Source organism: Podarcis vaucheri (genome assembly GCF_965113315.1).
Source record: "Podarcis vaucheri genome assembly, chromosome: 17".
Lineage (NCBI taxonomy): Eukaryota > Metazoa > Chordata > Lepidosauria > Squamata > Lacertidae > Podarcis > Podarcis vaucheri.
Genome location: NC_138755.1, coordinates 31,875,978 through 31,895,252, shown reverse-complemented (window position 1 = coordinate 31,895,252; position 19,275 = coordinate 31,875,978). Strand labels below are relative to the sequence as shown.

Genomic DNA, 19,275 nt, shown 5'->3' with positions numbered 1-19,275 from the left:
CAACTAGTAAAAGTAAGTTATTTTCCTGATTGCTTGCTTCTGACTTTATTTTTTTGGGTATATATCTACAAACCCCAAAGTTTCTGAACATTTTAGACTGCCCTGTTTATTAAGCGAATAAAAATAAATCTTTTGCTTTTTCTAATCCAGTGTAATCTAATTGCAGTTGATGAGTAAAGAATCTCCAGTCTCTGCTGGAAATGATGCTTACGTTGATCTTGACCGTCAGGTACCTAATGCCAGATGTTTTCTTTCTTTCTTTTTATTAGTGGAACTCAGTATGCAATTTTCTTGGCATATTGTAAATATGCTACAGCTTGGGGTTTTTGGAGGTTTTTGTGTTTTGCTTTTTTGAGTTTGCATCTTTTTTAAAAAATCAAAGTAAGCAGCATACAACAAATCTGAATCTAATTGTATATAAAATTGTAGAATGCTGGATGTGAGCCATTTTTTAAATAGAATATGGGTGAACGCTGCAACAATTATAGAAGGAATTGGTAGCTCAGTTAGTACAGCACACCCTTCGCATGCAGAATGTCCCAGATTCAATCTGGGATGATTCTACTTTAAAGAGGATCAAGTATCAGGTAAAAAGAAAGGCCTCTGCCTGATACAGTTTTGGACTAGATAGACAAGTTGTGTGACCTGATGTAAAGTGGCTTGGTATGTTCCTAAATAACCCAGCACACTGTCTCTGCTAGTAAGGATAGAATATCTCCTAGTAAGGATAGAGGTCTATGCAGGTTTTACCTTTAATGTCTATTCCTTGTGTTTTGTTTCCCAGTCTTTTGTGTTGTGTGAAAAAGAGTTAAAGCAAACAATATTCATTTCATGCAACTATAAAGAAAAGTGGTTTTTTAAAAGCTTTATTAACTTTGCATGGTAATGTTTTTCTGTAGTGTTCTTAATGTACAGATCGTAGGGCTCAGTGTCAATATGTAAAATACTTCTATGTCTTGTTTACATATAATTAGTGGTCTAACCATGATAGTAGTTGCCCTTGTAAGATGCTGTAACTATGCAAGTTGTTACAGTGGTGCATTGTAATTCCAAAAAATCGTTTGAGTATACGTCTGGTGCTTTCAGACATTTCTCTGCAGCATCTCATAGCCCAAAAGAAGCAAGGCTTTGTCAGTTTTTTTTGCCTTTCTGTGGGAGATTTTGCAGAGAAATGATTAAAAAATAAAATTAAGCTGTGCCTTGCATCCCTAGTTTCTTTTACTTGTACATGAATGACTTCTTTGGATCACAGCATTAGAAAATTATTGCATCATAATCTTTTTAGCAAATGGAAATATATTGTGTTTTTTAAAATACAGTTGAAGAAAACAACAGAAGAACTAAATGAAGCCTTAGCAACCAAAGAAGAAATTTCCCAGAGATGCCATGAACTTGATATGCAGGTAAGCAGACTATTGCACAGTAAATGTAAAATAAGATTTTCGACATTATAAATCTCAACCTGTAGGAAATAAAATATTTTTGTATAACATTATTACAGATATAATTGTATATTTAAAGTGCATTTCATGATTGTGTGTCTTGATTTGAGCGTGGTCAACTATGATTTGGCATGGAGTGACTGGGGCAAACCTGTCAGATGGGTGGCATATGAATAGTAAAATTGTTATTGTTGGCTTTACATGAAGCAGACTCAAGCTTGTGTGCTCACATCCCACTTCCCTTGTGCTCTCCCTGACTTCTCCTTTCATAGCAAACCAGTCTGCTCAGTTTAGGTATTGCAGCAAATCATTCTTTGTTGCAAAAGAAGAAGTTGGGGAGGAGGGAATATGTGATCTGAACCATGTCTGTGGTGTTCCCATCTGTCCACCCTTTACTAGTAACTTACAGTCCACACCAGTGAATATATTTTAGCCAACTAAGTTTCGCTCAGAGTAGACACGCTTAAAATAATGGACCTAAAGAATTAATCTATGCTCTTCCTGCCTTTGTAAGGCACTATTATTATTTTTCTTCCCTCATACTCCATTGGTTGTCCCATAGTCGAACTGTTTCAACCCCTGTTTGAGTTGCTAAGTGGGCATAGAGTTCTCTTTGGTTTATGCTATGAGAATTACACACATGTACCCCCAAACGATTTTCACCTGATTTTATTGTTAAATGTGTAGTTTGGTCCTGCACCTCTACGTTAGTTTTTAAGACTTACTAGTGGCACCATCATTTGCTTTTAGCTGTACATTTGTTTGTTGTGTTTTGGTAATAGGTTGCTACACTGCAAGAAGAGAAGAGTAGTTTGCTAGCAGAGAACCAGGTCTTGATGGAACGCCTAAATCAGTCTGATTCCATAGAAGATCCCAACAGCCCAGCGGGCCGTAGACATCTGCAGCTACAGACACAGTTAGAGCAACTCCAAGAGGAAACTTTCAGGTAAGAATTGCATGGTGGTGCAAAGTCACAGCAGCCACCATGTATTGGAAGATAATGAATTCAGTCCAACTATATTAACTTGTTCAGTTATATTTTAATAACTTCACATTAGGTCATGAGTGGGGAATGTTTTTGGCCTGGCAAGCCAGATCACTATCTTTCCTCACCTCCCATTCACCAGCTTTGACCGGTGGGTGGGACAATCCACCTTTGAACCATCTGATATCCCACCACCTAAAGTCCTCTGCGCAAGGGACTTACGAAATAGGGAACACAATGGTTTTTCTTCTTTCATTTGTTTTAGATCACAGATCATAAAAACTTCCACAGTGGCACATAATTTTGACAACGAAAGCAACTGAAATGTTCACTAAAAGCTTACTATGAATGTTGCATTGAGAACTAGCACAATTTCACTTTCTAAACTGAAGAAATTAAAGTTGATCAGAAATTCACTTGTATTCCCTCCCATTTGTTAGATTAGGGTGGGCAACTTTCAGACTACAGGCCTAATTAGGTCCAGCGCAGTCCTGATTTCTCCTGCAACCTTCTCCAAACCATACCCACCTGTCTCAGACCTGGCATTATTATGTAATTTGTTGAAAGGTGAAGGGCAGGTGGAGGAGGCACAGCTTCCAGTGCATAGTGGGGAGCCGTAAAACACACTTCTGATTGTACCTTGGCAGGGGAGGCTTGCTGAGAGCAAGAGAGCTGGGATAGACCACTACTGATCTCCTTGTGGGAAGTTCTGTAGCCACTTGATTGCAGCAGGAATGTTTATTGGGCTTGGCTGTACTACTGAATTCCCCATGGGACCGATTCTTGAAGGGCCTTGCAAAGACATGAGCAGGACACTTTGACAGCCCCTTGCTCCTTGCAAAGAGTCACGCTCAGCTCTTTGAAGCTCCAGTAATCAGTGGCATTTCAAAGCACCGTGCAGGGCTCTTTGCAAGGAGTGCCCCACCCACCTCTCATCTCTTCTCTGGCAGGGTGAAGGGGTAGGTAAGGATCTGGCCTGCTGACCAGCTACAGTTCCCTACTCCTGTGCTAGATGGAAGTTTATCAGCTGGATGTGGGCCGCAGAGCAAGGCCCCATTATCTCTTTCCTCACTTTAAAGAAAGAAAACTATTTTAAATGCCTGCATGTAAGAGAAAGAAATTCCACACTTTCATGTTATGCTGCTCTGTTTCAATTTTGTGTGTAGCTTGGCCAAATGTGCTGTGTAACTGTGAAGTTTTTACTACAAGATGGTAGTTCCTGATGCAAATAGATCAGTTTATATGGCAAAATATATTTTGGGTTGCAAGGTCACTGGAGGATAGAGTTTGAATGAGGCAACTCTGGCATACTATTTTTGGATTTTCAGCCACTGTAATCTAAGTTTCTTTCATTAAAGAAACAAACAACCAACTCAGTTGTGTCCTATGTTTCTTTGTTTTCAGGTTGCAAAAGAGGAAAATTTGAATCCTGCTTAGGAGCTGCTAAGCATTTTGTGTGTGTTGCCTTGTTTATTTGTTTATTCAAAAGAAATCTGTTGTGGTTTACAGATTAGAAGCAGCAAAGGATGATTATCGAATTCGTTGTGAAGAGTTGGAAAAGGAAATTGTAGACTTGCGGCAACAAAATGAAGAATTAACAAACCTGGCTGAAGAAGCTCAGTCTCTGAAGGACGAAATGGATGTATTAAGGTAAGCCAGTTCTCTGCCCATAAGAATGCATATTTCTTCATGGGGCTGATTCTCAAGAACAAAGTTCAGTGATACATTCTATACACAGCTTTCTGATGGATGTACGTTGCCAGTTCTGAATAGGCTACACTGGCTTCCTGACCGTTACTGAGACAATTCAGTGTGCTGGTTTTAAACTTTAAAGCCCTAAATGGCTTAGGAACAGCCTACTTTAACCAATTGACTCTGTCTGTAGAAGAAGAAGAGGAGTTTGGATTTGATATCCTGCTTTATCCCTACCCAAAGGAGTCTCAAAGCGGCTAACATTCTCCTTTCCCTTCCTCACCCACAACAAACACTCTGTGAGGTGAGTGGGGCTGAGAGACTTCACAGAAGTGTGACTAGCCCAAGGTCACCCAGCAGCTGCATGTGGAGGAGCGGGGAATCGAACCCGGTTCACCAGATTACGAATCTACCGCTCTTAACCACTACACCACACTGGCTGTATGACTCCCTCAACATTTAAGATCTGCCTCAATGTCCTCCCAGCATCTGAACTAAGGCTGGTGGTGTGATAACTGAGACAGGGCATATTCAGATGTGTCTTTTGCTTCTAGAATTCCCAGAGAGATTGCCTGGTGCAATCATTTCCCTCCTTTTCTGACAGGTGAAAATATCTTTGTTTGCCCCTTTCTTTTTGATTACTTGATTTTATATTATGCTGGAATTCTGTTGTTATTTGTAGTATGCTTATTTTTTTAATAATGCTTTCTAAGAGCTTTGGCCGAGCAGCAGCTAATAAACGCTTACATTAAAACACATTCAGTAAAGGTTTTCCACCTATGGAATCTGTGCAACATCCCTCCCTCCAGGCATTCATCTGACAAAGTGGACAAGTTAGAAGGCCAGGTGGAATCATACAAAAAGAAATTGGAAGATCTTGGAGATCTACGGCGGCAAGTGAAGCTCTTGGAGGAGAAGAACACAATGTATATGCAAAACACTGTCAGCTTAGAAGAAGAGTTGAGGAAAGCCAATGCAGCCCGCAGTCAGCTGGAAACATACAAGAGACAGGTGAGCACAGGAGGGAGTGAAATTGGAGCCACTACATTGCCCCTCACTTGTAAATCGCTTTATGCCAGTCACCTTACAATTTCTTCTGTTCCTCAGCCAAGCCAGTGACCAAAAAAATCCCTCATGCAGTTTTTCACAGAAATGCTTTAAAACACTATTCCAAATTTCATAAAATCCATATGATATTTTGGATTGAGAGTTGGACTTGGACTAGGGATGGTTAGGTTTATATTCCCACAGCTACAAAACTCACTTGGCGACTGCTGTTTTTAAAGGATCAAGTCTTAGAAGTGAACTTAGAAATAGCGGTGAATTTGTTAACAAGTAAAAACTAGAAGAAAAGCAATCCCTGTCATTAACAGTCGTGTTTGATAGAATCTTGTCAACTATAATTATGATTAAAATGGCACATTTTAGATGAGTGTGTAATGAACAGCCAATAGTTTTTCAAACGACAGTCATTATTTATAATGTTTTGAAATTATAAACATAAATATAAAATATAATGCCTTTTGTTGTAATTATATTTTTTTGTACAAACGTTTTCAGTTGCATCAATATTTTAATTTTTTTTTTAAAGTAAAATGGGGAAGGGAGTTAAAATGGGTTATTTATAGGGCACTCAGAGCCCATGGTCCAAAAAAAAGGCTTCCAATTTGCCACATTTTGGTTTAGTTTTATCCTTCGTTGCAAAATCATCCACCTGATATTTCTCCATGTACCTGAGGAAACAACAGCTTTGTCTTTCTTAAGAGTCCCTGATAGGGCAGAACAAATATTGCATTTATTTTATATATCTGGTATAATAACCAGAAAAGCATGTCATACTCTGAGACTGTGTTGAAGAGAGTGAATTGAGATTCAGCTGCATTAACATAGCTGTGTTATGGAGTAAGTTGTGAGATATCAGTAGCAGTCTGCTTACATCTTTGGGTAATTAATTCTACAGGAGACAGTAGCTGGACACCAGTTTCATTTCCATTAATACTTGCTTCTCCATATCTACTGATATTACCACCAGTAAAACAACAGATTGAGTAGTAATTGTATTTATCTCAGTTTAGCAATTTCAGTATTTGAAAATGGAAGGCAGCTATGATTGCCGTTGAGTGAAAATCGACCATTGATACATCTCCCTTATCAGCTGGTTCGTTTCAATGAATCATAGTAAAGTTTACCAGTTTAGGGTGCGATATAAAGCTAATCTGCACTTAACTGAAATCAGAAGCAAAAATTTCTGAACTTGTCGTTACTGCACCCGAGGAAGATTGCAGCGGGGAGTGCACAAGTCCAAGACTCACCTGGGCTCATTCTTGTAACAATAAACATTTTTTTATTGTTGCAAATGAACGTGCCATTGGCTCTTACGATGATTCATACATTTTTGTGTTATTGGTGATGTGATCCCTTCTTGCTCTTACAGGTAGTTGAACTCCAGAATAGATTGTCTGAAGAATCCAAGAAAGCAGACAAATTAGAATTTGAGTACAAGATGCTGAAAGAAAAAGTAGACAGTCTGCAAAAAGAAAAAGATGTATGTATCTAAATGTTGCTTTTTCATCCTTGATAGAAGCAACTTTATTAACTCTTATCTCTTAAAAGAGTTGGTTTTTGATGTTGTCCCCTTATAAATCCTAGGTTAAATGTCTTTTTCTGTGCTGTAATGTAGTAGATTTCCGGAGTGCTTCTAAAAGCCTCTTCCAGCTCTTCTATTGGTTTCCTGCCTTCTTTATCTTTGTCTACCTTCTTTGACCTCCTCTCCCACTCTAAGTCTCCATGACAGTTCCTAGTAACTTCTTTTAACTACTGCAACTGATCATGTTGTCTCACTTTCTGCGTGGTTTTCTACAAGGCTCCATTGCTGTTTCACACGTCAGTTCATATGTAATGCCAAAACATGGTTTACCCTATGTCTATGGGTTGAGCTTGCATGTTGTTCCCTCTCTCACTCCGCAGTTTATCTGTGTGTTTAGAGGGCCTCTGGAAGCCATGGTTTGCCGTAAACCAAATAACTTAGCAGTTCAGACAGGGATTGGGGCGAAAGAGCATTGTGAGCACAGGGCTCTTTCTTGTTGGCATAAAACCTTAGCTTGGAGTTACATGTCAACCAACCCATTTTCCTCTGTGGTTTTAGGTTTATGCAAATAATTCCCAGATCTACTTTCTCATACCTGACTTTTTGTCTTCCGTATGATTGTTTGATGTATGATGTTTCCTTCTGAATGTGGGTGTCTCCCATCTCAGATTTAATGTGGTGAAAATTGAAATGTTCACTGTCTGCCTTAATCTTTCCCTATCCTGTGCTTTTCCATCACTGTTTGTGATGCATTTATCTTTCTTGTTTACCAGAACTATAGTTAGTTAGCTCATCTCTGCATTCTTTTTGACACACTTTCAGGCAGTGCCCCAGAGCTGGCATTTTCTCCTGCCACTTTCACTATCCTTTAAAAACTTCAGAATACCTTTCACAAAACATCCTACCACTAAGGTCAATGTACTCTTCTATTTAAATCTGCTTCTGTACTTCGATTCTCTGTTGACAAAGTGCATAAAATAAACTTGAAAAAGCTTTCAGTGTGCGGGGAGAAAATGGATTTGGCTGTAACACCAGAGCCAGCTCAGCTGTCATCAACACTACTTTTCCCTTCTTCAGATGATATACATGAGTAGTTGCACAACCTTAGGTAGAAAAACCCTTATTTCATTAACTAGAGCAGGCTCTGTGGAGAAAGGGAGGTTTGTCTGTACATCAACATCTTGCTCTTAAGTCTACTCGTTAAAAACCTGGGTCACTTTCCATCTTTATCTCTTCGGCTTGGCACAAGTTTACCCTTTCCTGCTGCACAAATTTTCTCCCAACATCTGTCTTCGTTGCTTTTCCTCCCTGCTAATGTCTGTCTGGTCCTCGCCTTCCCTATGCTTGGAGGCACCTCTCTGCCTCTCCAGCCTAATGCTGTCTCTCCCACAATTGCAACTGCTATGTCAAAGCCTTATCTTGGTTCTTGCTTCATCGTTGTCTGCTTCCTAGGTAGAAATTAAATCTCTTTTCAGCGTATTTCATCGTGATTCCTTTTTTGTTGTTTATTGTTGAGGGCCCTGCTGCCACCATAGTGTAGGCCTGACTGGGCCATTTCTGAACCTACATACCATTCATACATTGAAAACATAAAACGTATATTAATTTCAGGTTCTAAAGGGTCTAGCTTTTTACATTCAAATACATTACTAAGTATATGTTAGAACACTGAGATGGGGCTGAAAATGGCAGCCCCTTGCCAAGTCTCTTCCCCAGTCCTTCAACCCTCCCTCCACTAACAATTAGTTCAACTTGTCTGGCCCTGACGCTGTTATGTTGTGCATTTTGCTGCATCACTCCATTTCATAGGTTGACAGTGGGCAAGGAAATGCACATTGTAATGATGTTGGAACACTGGCAAAAATTGAACTAGTTGCTATTGAACTCTTGGTTTTGGCAACAACCGCTCGTTCAATGTAAAAGAGGGTTTGACTGGAGGTGGTGGACTGTTGGGTTGGGACAGTGTGTGCAAACATTCAGTTACTATATAGCAGGGGAAGGTCTTTGTCTTCTTTCTGTTTAGTAGATGGATACGGCCAGCTCTAAACTGCTAGGCACACAGGCATTATTGCTCTGGGGGTCACAAGGAGTTAATGCCTTTCTGCTTTAAAGCAATGCTGCTGATGTCCCCCAAAAAGTGGCATGGGGAATATATCAGATACTTCTTCACTGCATTATCTTGCCTGTTTTCCTTCCCCATAACTTTTTGGAATTGCTAATACAATTTTCCAGTTAGTGCAAGGAACTATTTGACAGTTGGCACTGGCATTTTTCCTCTGCTGCTCAAAGCCCTGCATGATTTTGATGGGGTGAGATTCCACAAGTCTGTGGAGTCTGGATATATTTACCTACTGCATAATAGGCCCTTTCAGAAGACAAACTAGCAGATATTTCATTTAATTTCTTTTAGTTTTGCTTTGAAGTTCTTCACATGGAAGACTTTTTTTGGATACATAGATGATTAAAATCCTGACATGCAATGGTAGCCATTTTAGCAGTGCTTCATGAGTTGACTTGTAGAATTGTCACATATTTATCTATGTTTTTTCTTGTTATGTAGCGGTTAAGAACGGAGAGAGATTCCCTGAAAGAAACCATTGAAGAGATTCGATGTGTACAAGCACAAGAGGGGCAGCTTACTACTTCAGGTAAAGAAAATCAAGATTATGAGATTTCACCTAAAACATCATGTAGAGAGTGTGGTGTGTGAAATACAAGATTTTGTTGTGGCATTTCAGGGAATAGGTTGGTGCTGTTATTCATGAGTATATTTTAATAATCTGTGTGCCCCAAGTTAGTATCCTTTGCTGGGTCTCTTTTCCATTAATATTCCTTTATTGCTGTTCCCACATTTTGGTTTATATTGCATGAAATAAATAAATTGGTTGACGTTGCCAGAGAAGAGGGTCATTTGCTTTATGGTCCGAGGGTGTAAGAGTAGGTTCCTTCCATATGGAAGATAAAACATGCCGGGAGGGAGGGAGAGACTTCAGATGTTATAAATAAACTGCTTTTTTCAGAGCACTTGAATTCTATAGAATTGGAGGATCAGGCTGTTGTTTCTCACAATATCATAAAAATCTCACAGTGGTTTGCTTCATGGGTCATAAAAGGTGTAACAGTCTATTGAAATATAGCTCATTTGCCTGTTCACCTGGAGCAATCCTGCAATGGTGCATACAGATTCAGCAATTTGAGCTCAAAATGCCTTAATTCAGAATTCTTGTCAAACACCCGGGTTTCATTAATCAAAATTAAGTTATAGATTATATCAGTTACATTTTAAGTCTTTCTATTGTAGCATGAAAGTTGGAATGTGCATGGAAATACATTTGAAATGAGGGACGCGGGTGGCGCTGTGGGTTAAACCACTGAGCCTAGGACTTATCGATCAGAAGGTCAGCAGTTCGAATCCCCGCAACGGGGTGAGCTCCCGTTGCTCGGTCCCTGCGCCTGCCAACCTAGCAGTTCGAAAGCACGTCAGAGTGCAAGTAGATAAATAGGTACCACTCAGGCGGGAAGGTAAACAGCATTTCCGTGCGTTGTTCTGGTTCACCAGATTTGGCTTAGTCATGCTGGCCACATGACCCAGAAGCTGTACGCTGGCTCCCTCGGCCAATAAAGCAAGATGAGCGCCGCAACCCCAGAGTCAGCCATGACTGGACCTAATGGTCAGGGGTCCCTTTACCTACATTTGAAATAATTTATTTCTGTCACATCCTAGATTAGCCCTACATGATCTAAGCATTTTCTTTTTCACTCTTTAAAATAGGATTGTTGCCCCTGGGAGGTCAGGAATCTTCTGACAGTTTAGCAGCTGAAATTAGTACCCCTGAAATCAAGTAAGTCTGAATTATATGGTCCTCTTTATGTCAGGATGTATAGGTATGCATTTAGCATTGTATTTCATTAATGTTTTCATTAGTAGTAAGAGAAGCTGTTGTTATCAGTCTCTACTCAGTTTATAATGTTCCCTCCCCCCAATGTTTGGTAAGGCAGTTCTTAAAATACTGTTCTTTCTGTGTTAATGCTACTGATGTGTTCTTCTGAGTCCCATTGCTGAATTTCTAATCCTGGCTCTCATCTTGTTTGTTCAAGGGAAAAACTCATTCGCCTTCAACATGAAAACAAGATACTAAAGTTGAACCAAGAAGGATCTGATAATGAAAAAATTGCCTTGTTACAGAGCCTTCTGGATGATGCTAATCTCCGAAAGAATGAATTGGAGACTGAGAACAGGTAAGAAAGGACTGTTTTCCCTTCAAAATGGGGCCATGTTCCTCTTTTCTTCAGTTCTACTTGCCCTGTGACAAAGGTTATGGGCTCTAATAGCTTTATCTTTCACTGATCATATGACATGACAAAAGTTCTGTTTCTGCAGTGAATTCCACAGTATTTTAAGGGGAGATGCATGTACCCCTGGTAAACAAGATAATATTTGAAAGGAAGAAGAATGTACTTTTTGAAGAAGACCATTGTGTCTGCAGATATTTGTTAAACACACTTACAAGCCACAGCTGACCCCGGGATATATTAATTGCATTTTTGAAAATCTTTGTGTGCCCCCTTCATATGCTGCTGTGTTCATCATGGGAGACACTTATCACATACACCTACGTTTGTACTGTGTAATGCATTCCTAAATCTTTACAAAATGCAAAAAGACCCATGTTTGAAGTGTAGGTCTTAGGGAAGTCTTATGACACACGCTGTATGTTTTTAAAGGTAGCTCTAAAATTCTTCAGGCTTGAAGACCCAGTTTCTCCTTTCTTTTCTCCATTCCACAAAAGATCATACTCTCTGGTGAAATTATGCTTCTAAACTGGGGCTCTATCTAGGAAGTCTTTTAGCCACAAGCTTTATCCCTGGTGGTTCAAAGGCATGCCCTGCCGAGCTCAGCTTTCTTGCAGTTTGAGACAACGGGATTCTGGAAAAGTTTTAATGTCAGAGGGATTTTTTTATACTGTGTTAATATTTTCTTATTGATTTTCCTTTGGAAGCAGCTTGCAAGGTGCTGTATTCAGCAAGAGATGGCAATCAATATTGTTCTTTTAGCTGCCCTTTAATTCATCACACTATAAAGTTTGTTTAGAAAGGTCCTATTATTGTCAGTTCCCCATTTGGGTGGAATGACAGAGTGGGTCTTTTCTGTTGCCATGCCCTGACTTTGGAATTCCCTGCCGACAGAGGTTTGTTTTGCTGCCTCCTTTTTGGCCTGCCACCTTACCGTTAAGGCCTTTGGCCTTGTTATAATTACTTGTCTATTAGATTTTTATTGCTGCTATGTTTAACTTCTTCAATTGCTACCTTGCTATTTTTCACATCTTTTATGATTTCTTTTAACCATCTTGAAATGCACAAGGAAAGGTGAGGCTATCAGTGTGTTTAAAAATAATACTTGGTGCCACTTGTTCAAATGCTGTATGAATTGCACACTGAATTGTAAACAAAATTGGGCGACTATGGTTTTTTTGTTTTAAGGGGAATAAATAAGACTTAATAGTTGTGTCTGAGAAGAAAGTGATTTTTTTTCTCATTATTTCTAGGCTCGTAAATCAGAGACTGCTTGAAGTACAATCTCAGGTTGAAGAACTGCAGAAATCCTTACAGGAGCAAGGTTTAAAAACAGAAGATGTAAGTGGAAAAAGACAAAATCTTCTTGCAATCAGTTTATGGTATTCCAACTCAGTCGACTTTAAATTTTTCAAAGCTTCATTTGCTTTCACGTGTAAAAATAAAATAATGTGATTCCCTGGTTCTAACTATTTTTAAATGGGAGCAGAGTTCCCACTTTCAGATAAGAAGCTTCCTGCTGGCAAACCTAGTCAATATGGAGCAACTGAGTTGATCATCTGTTTGGTGTGTTCACTGTACAGGACCACCAATTAAACACCAAATCATAGGTGGCTAACTTGTGGACCTCCAGGCATTGTAGAACTACAGTTTGCATCATCTGTGGCACAGTGAGTCAGTGTGTCTGGCTGTTGACAAGACGTTTGTTGGTTCGAGCCCACCCAGAGATGGTTGTGGGCAGTATATTCCTTCATCGCAGGGGGTTGGACTGGATGACCCTTGGGGTCCCTTCCCACTCTGAGTCTTTGGAGTTGTGATTCAGCAGTAGCTGGAGGCCCACAGATTAGCAGCCCATGCTCCTAAAAGCATTCAACAAAGTGTGTTAGTTTTTTACTTTTCCTTGGATGTATATGCTGTACAACCCCAGCCACTTTTTAATGGGGAGGGAAAAAGATTTGCATTTTGTATCATTGTTAGGTGGGCTGCCATTCACCTCATCTAATTACTTCTGGTTGCTTTTGCATGTAGTCCTTACAGTGACCTCAGCCACCATCTTTTGAAAGTTTAGGTCAAGTTGATATTCGTGTATGTGTTTTATTTAAAGATGTCTCGTTGCAGCATTTGTGTTTTAATTAGAGCACCTATTCATATACTTGAAACGGGTTTGTGCTAGCTTTCCACAGCTCTCTAGAGGATGAGACAGGAGGAAGAGACCTTAGAGAGCAGAGAGAGAAGAAAATGTGCATGCTCTGAGAATGCCTTGCTTTAAATGTGTTCTCTTCAGAAAGATACTAAGTAGTTTATTCTGTTGGCTGCTGTTTGCTTCGTACTAATCTGTTGCCTCTGTCTCTCGGCACGGGTTTCTGCTGAAGGCTATTGTGAGTATGGCTTCCTATTTTCTTCAATCTGCTCTTAATCAGTCAATGCCGATTTGTGGCTCTATGTTTTTTCTTTTTAAGAGAAACTTAAATGGATAAAGTTTTCGTTCTTATTCATGTTATGTTTCACACTTTCTACGTGTTGTGCACCTGTGGCTTAGCAGAGCCTTAGGGGAGTGCATCTCCCAAATATTTTTATGTGTGTTGTCATCGTGGCAATGCTTCAGCTGTGTTTGCTGCATGCTTCCTTCGACACAGGTGAAGAAGTTTGCAAGAACTGCTAACAACCACAATTTCAGTTATTATGGAATTTAATTTTAGTTAATGCTTTTACACTATTTTCATGTAGGCGTTTCCATGCAGGACTGAGCCACATTAAAATTCACATTGTTCTTATGACAGAAATCATGACATGATGGGCTGTAAATCCCTTGTTTCTTAAATAAAGGTAAAGGTACCCCTGCCCGTACGGGCCAGTCGTGACCGACTCTGGGGTTGTGCGCCCATCTCACTTAAGAGGCCAGGGGCCAGCGCTGTCCGGAGACACTTCCGGGTCACATGGCCAGCGTGATGAAGCTGCTCTGGCGAGCCAGCACCAGCGCAGCACACGGAAACGCCGTTTACCTTCCCGCTATAAAGCGGTACCTATTTATCTACTTGCACTTAAGGGTGCTTTCGAACTGCTAGGTGGGCAGGAGCTGGGACCGAAAAACGGGAACTCACCCCGCCGCGGGGATTCGAACCGCCGACCATGCGATCGGCAAGTCCTAGGCACTGAGGTTTTACCCACAGCGCCACCCGCATCCCGGTGTTTCTTAAATAGGGATGCCTTAATATTTTATAACATTCCTAAATGAACACACTTCTGTGTAGGAATTGGCATGAAACCCATGTATGACTCAACTGCACCTTCTGAAGGGAAGGGCATTGGAGATCATCACTGCTCTTTTGCAAATGTTGTACATGGCAATGTACATGTCGATTGCATGTACAAGATTTTTACATGAGACTTTCAGTATGTTCATCCAAACCTAGCTATACCTTTTTGAACAATTTGGAAGTGGTTTTAACAAATTTATGTACTATGCATTCTTATATATTTAGAAAGCAAAACGTTTCCATACTTGATCAAGTTAGTGCATTTAGATCAACGGTGCACATATGCTATGAACCTTGTCTGTATAGGGCTACATTGCATGTATGTAGCAGCTATGTTTTTGGCTTGTGTGGCACCGGTTAACTCCCTCGACCTTACCTCATTTATTTTGCAAAGTCGCGGAGGGTAGTAGCTGTCTGACAATTGACAAAATTGCTGCCAAAACAGAGCAGCCACATACCCAGCCTGTAACATAGCATGCCCAATGCACCTGTGGGTCAGTTCATGCAGCAGGCACTAAATGAGACCATTCTGCCTGGCCATGCATACGGCTTGGAGGGTACCGCAATTTTCACTGACCTTCCGATAGCTTCAAGGATTCCTTCATCTTTCGAGGTGGGTGAGTGAACAGGTAGCTGCTACAGATGGAATGGGTCAGGACCTTGCTTAGGGGCTGCTGTGTGAACTGAATTCGAAATGAATTTATCAATGCACATTACATTGTACATGAGCGGTACGAAGGAGAACAACCTTAATCTTTTTTTAAAAAGCATTTTGTTAAATTGTAAAAATGTTAGTTCCGCCCATAAAATATATCTATATGCTAATGTTGGCAACAAAACCCAGTGGTGGTAATAATAATAATAATAATAATAATAATAATAATAATAATAATAAATTTATTATTTATACCCCGCCCATCTGGCTGGGTTTCCCCAGCCACTCTGGGCGGCTTCCAGCAAACACTAAATACAATAACCTATTAAACATTAAAAGCTTCCCTAAACAGGGCTGCCTTCAGGTGTCTTCTAAAAGTCTGGTAGTTGTTGTTCTCTTTGACATCTGGTGGGAGGGTGTTCCACAGGGAGGGCGCCACTGCCAAGAAGGCCCTCTGCCTGGTTCCCTGTAACTTGGCTTCTCGCAGTGTGGGAACCGTCAGAAGGCCCTCGGCGCTGGACCTCAGTGTCTGGGCTGGATGATGGAGGTGAAGACGCTCCTTCAGGTATACTGGACCGAGGCCATTTAGGGCTTTAAAGGTCAGCACCAACACTTTGAATTGTGCTCGTGGTGCACTTTTGTCAGAGAAAAGTTACTTTTTTGGGGGGGAGGTGATATTTGATATAAGAACAGGTGGTCCTTAACCTTTCCCTGCTCCAATTCTCACCCCTCCCCTGGTGGGATTCCAGGTTTATATTTGTTTTTCCTTGCTTTCACATGTCTTGCACTGTGAGAAGAAATAAACTTAAGAGGGTCCAGCTGAAAAATACTAAGTACCTGAGGCTGCCCATTTAGGCTTTGTTGCACACATTTGCTTTAACTTTTTGTTCTACCCTCAGTTTTCAAAGCTATGTCACAATGAATGCTTCAAATAACACTTTTTTCTTTCGTTTTTAGTCAGTCATTCTGAAAAAGAAGCTTGATGAACATCTGTAAGTAGTAAAATGTTTTCTACTACTTATGTAAGAACAGTAAAACAATTATTCTTATCCCAGGCAGCACAGTTAGGAGTGAACCAGCTGAAGATGGTTAATACATTGAGCATTTAAAAGCTATTTTTAGATCCTAACCCTAAATATTTTTATTGAAAAGTTAGTACCACCAGTTCAGGGTACCTTGGGACTCTATTGTTAGCTTAATGAATTTTACCAATAGGGATCAGGTGGCATATATTTTGTTAAATTTGACAGAAGTTTTAGAGTGTTATTCTGAAATAGGAATTTTCCAGGGAAAAGCAGTTCAGCAACCGGTCATACTCTGGCTCTTGTCTTTTTTAATAGTGAAAAGCTGCATGAAGCTAATAATGAGCTTCAGAAGAAGCGAGCTATCATTGAAGAGTTAGAGCCTCGATATAACAACAGTTGTAAGTAGTTTTATATTTTGCGTCGTAACTGAATTTTATTGTTATAATCGTAAAAACGCTTCTTTCAAAACACAAATAAATGTCTTAACACGGCTAATTTAGGACTCTGCATTTGGTTTATTTACAACACAGCATTTAGTTGTTTTCAGCTAAATCATGATAACTGGCTCTTTTCTTCATTTAGTTAACACAGTGTTGTATGTTTGTAACTGGCACTCACTCTAAATGGCATTGAATAGTCTGGCATAGGTAGCCTCCATTTGTATTATATACCACCACTATGTGGAGACAGGTAATCTTTTTTTAAAAAAACAAAAACAAAACCACAGGTTGCAAGGCTGTCCCAAGACATTTTGCTGCCTGTAGCAAAACAGCAAATGACACCCCCAAACTCCCCCACCTCCCAAAAGAAATTGAGTCAAGGATCATGGTATGTAAGATTGCCCATATCATTTTGGCACCTGATGCAAAAAATCCCACAAACACCTCTCCCCGGGAGTATAAATAAATAAACAAAGAACCTTTTGCTGCCCCTTAATTACACCTCAGATCTTCTGCTTGAGGTAGACACTGCGCTCTCCTTGCCATGAACATGCCCAATACATATGCCAGAATTAGGCTTGTCAACATCTTAATTTTGAGTCCCCTGTCCAGTCTTGGAAATCCATTTGCACAACATCATTTAAATGGTGTACTAAACTCCCTAACAGCAGTTTAATTGCATATGGGTCCACGCAAATGAAACCCAAAGGAAGAGGAGAACACAAGGTTTGGTGTACTCTGCTGCCTTGTTTTCCTTTGCAGCTCCATTGTTACACTGGATGGAGGGGTTTCAACCTCCCCACCCAGTGTGTGTGTATGTGTAGGTATAGAGAGAGAGAGAGCTGTCTGACTTGAACATCATGTTTATGTGCAATGGGGGGGGGTGTTCTTGGGGGAGGGTGTGTTTACAAGCCAGCAATCTTCCCTGTCAAAGGGATTGGATTTCCATTTTCAAATATTCTTAAAAGCCCCATAAACACACCTGTCTTTTCAAACTTACTTTAAAAAGTGTTCCTATAAGCTGTCAGCAATATCTGAAATGTGACATCTTCTCCCAATAAAGCTCTCAAAATAGAAGAGTTGCAGGAAGCTTTGCGGAAGAAAGAAGAAGAAATGAAGCAAATGGAGGAAAGATACAAGAAATACTTGGAAAAGGCTAAAAGCGTGAGTATCTTCTGTTCTCCACCACGTTCCTTAGGGGGCTGAGACTTGTCCTCCCTCTGTAGCCTCACAAAATTATCAATAGGAATTAACAATATGCCAATACCAAGAATGAGTTAGATTGTGTTTTAAGGTTTTTATTTTTTAAAAACTCTGCCAGCTCTGTGTATCTTGTTAAGGATCCATAGCGCAGTTGGCAGAATGCATATTTTGCATTCGGAAGGTTTGCAGGTTCTTTAGTATCTCAACCTAAAGGAGTTGGGACGTAGGTGATGGGAGAGACATCTGTCTGTCTTGAGACCCTGCAGCGTCACTTCCAAGGATAACAGGCAATGCTAGGATAGATGGGGAAATAGTGTGACCCAGGAGAAGGCATTTTCCTGCGTTCTTACTTTGTGCTGTATGGTTCTTGCCCCTTGCAGGTGATCCGTACTTTAGATCCCAAACAGAACCAAGGCTCCGCACCTGAGATTCAGGCACTGAAAAATCAGCTGCAAGAACGTGACAGGATGTTCCATTCTTTAGAGGTAACTTATGCTGGGTTAGCCTAAATGGTTTTAACTTGAGTTTGACATTGGGCAGGATTCAACCAACAAGTCCCGCCAATGGAAGCCTGTACTGGCGCAGTGGGGCACCCCCCCCCCCACCGCCACCACCATGCCCTTCAAAATTGACTTGTTTCAGAAGCTGAAAAGCTTGCACCGATGGAACGATTGCCATGGGGCTACACTGAATTTTCCCCACTGTATTTTTACTCGGTTGTATCCTACCCTGAGACCTTATTGCCAAGGGTGGGTAAGGCATCTGTAATGAATAGCAGTACAGTGGAACCTCGCTTTTCAAACGTAATCCATTCCGGAAGACCGTTCCACTTCCGAAACGTTCGAAAACTGAGGATCAATGGATGGTTGGCAAACTCCATTGAAAAAATGAGAAAACACACAGCAGAAGCCATTCAAAAACAGAAGCAATTACTTCCAGGTTTTCGGCGTTTGGGTTCTGAATCGTTCGTCAACGGAGATGTTTGGGAACCGAGGTTCCACTGTAGTAGTAACTTGCAGATCAGTTCTATGTGTGTTTTCTCAGAAGCAAGTTCCACTGATTTTCCAGCTGGCTAATCCTCTGGCAAGAAAGCAATCCTGTCCCTCCCCTGATGCTGATAGATGAGGACAAGATTTGCATTGTGAGCAGCTGCCTCTTCATCACAGAGAGGAATATTGCCAGTCAGAGGGACTTCTCCTCTGCATCAGAGGTCCCAGCTTTGCCCAGGCAGGCAGAAAGCCATCACTAGCAGATCTCCTTCCAGTGGTATCAATTGGAGTGCCAAAAAATGGGGGTGCAATGCCTGCAGCGCTGGATCTGGCATAATGAACAATTACAAGAGGCTGCTTCCTCACACACCCACCTCCACTCACAAACCTTTTGCCCTGGTTGGTGTGAGTGCCAGAGCTCCAGAGGCAGCAGGAGATCTGCCACTTCACTCTTTCCTGGCCCCAAGTTAGGATTGCTCTATCCTTGTGCTTAGAATTGCTGCGCTGTTGGCAATTATATTGTGCTCCTGAATGTTCACTGCTGGCTTAAGTTTTCATCCTGGGCTCCTGATTTGAAGTAGCAGCCTGAATGTAAAAACAGGCAGCCGTGCACCATGTAAAAGTAAAAGGTAAAGGACTCCTGGACGGTTGAGTCCAGTCAAAGGCGACTATGGGGTTGCGGCACTCATCTCGCTTTCAGGCCAAGG

General features: G+C 40.8%; 1 protein-coding gene across 1 annotated transcript in view; it reads left to right on the top strand.

Annotated features, from left to right (window-relative positions):
• Window positions 1-19,275, top strand: part of HOOK3 (hook microtubule tethering protein 3) — a 57,174-nt gene that overhangs the window by 27,239 nt on the left and 10,660 nt on the right. The window contains exons 7-20 of the mRNA XM_082204805.1: window positions 167-229; window positions 1,320-1,403; window positions 2,225-2,388; window positions 3,937-4,077; window positions 4,929-5,130; window positions 6,554-6,664; window positions 9,267-9,354; window positions 10,479-10,548; window positions 10,805-10,945; window positions 12,253-12,340; window positions 15,869-15,903; window positions 16,252-16,334; window positions 17,440-17,540; window positions 17,960-18,064. Coding sequence (XP_082060931.1) covers window positions 167-229; window positions 1,320-1,403; window positions 2,225-2,388; window positions 3,937-4,077; window positions 4,929-5,130; window positions 6,554-6,664; window positions 9,267-9,354; window positions 10,479-10,548; window positions 10,805-10,945; window positions 12,253-12,340; window positions 15,869-15,903; window positions 16,252-16,334; window positions 17,440-17,540; window positions 17,960-18,064 — 1,476 coding nt within the window. The remainder of the gene's footprint in view (window positions 1-166; window positions 230-1,319; window positions 1,404-2,224; window positions 2,389-3,936; window positions 4,078-4,928; window positions 5,131-6,553; window positions 6,665-9,266; window positions 9,355-10,478; window positions 10,549-10,804; window positions 10,946-12,252; window positions 12,341-15,868; window positions 15,904-16,251; window positions 16,335-17,439; window positions 17,541-17,959; window positions 18,065-19,275) is intronic.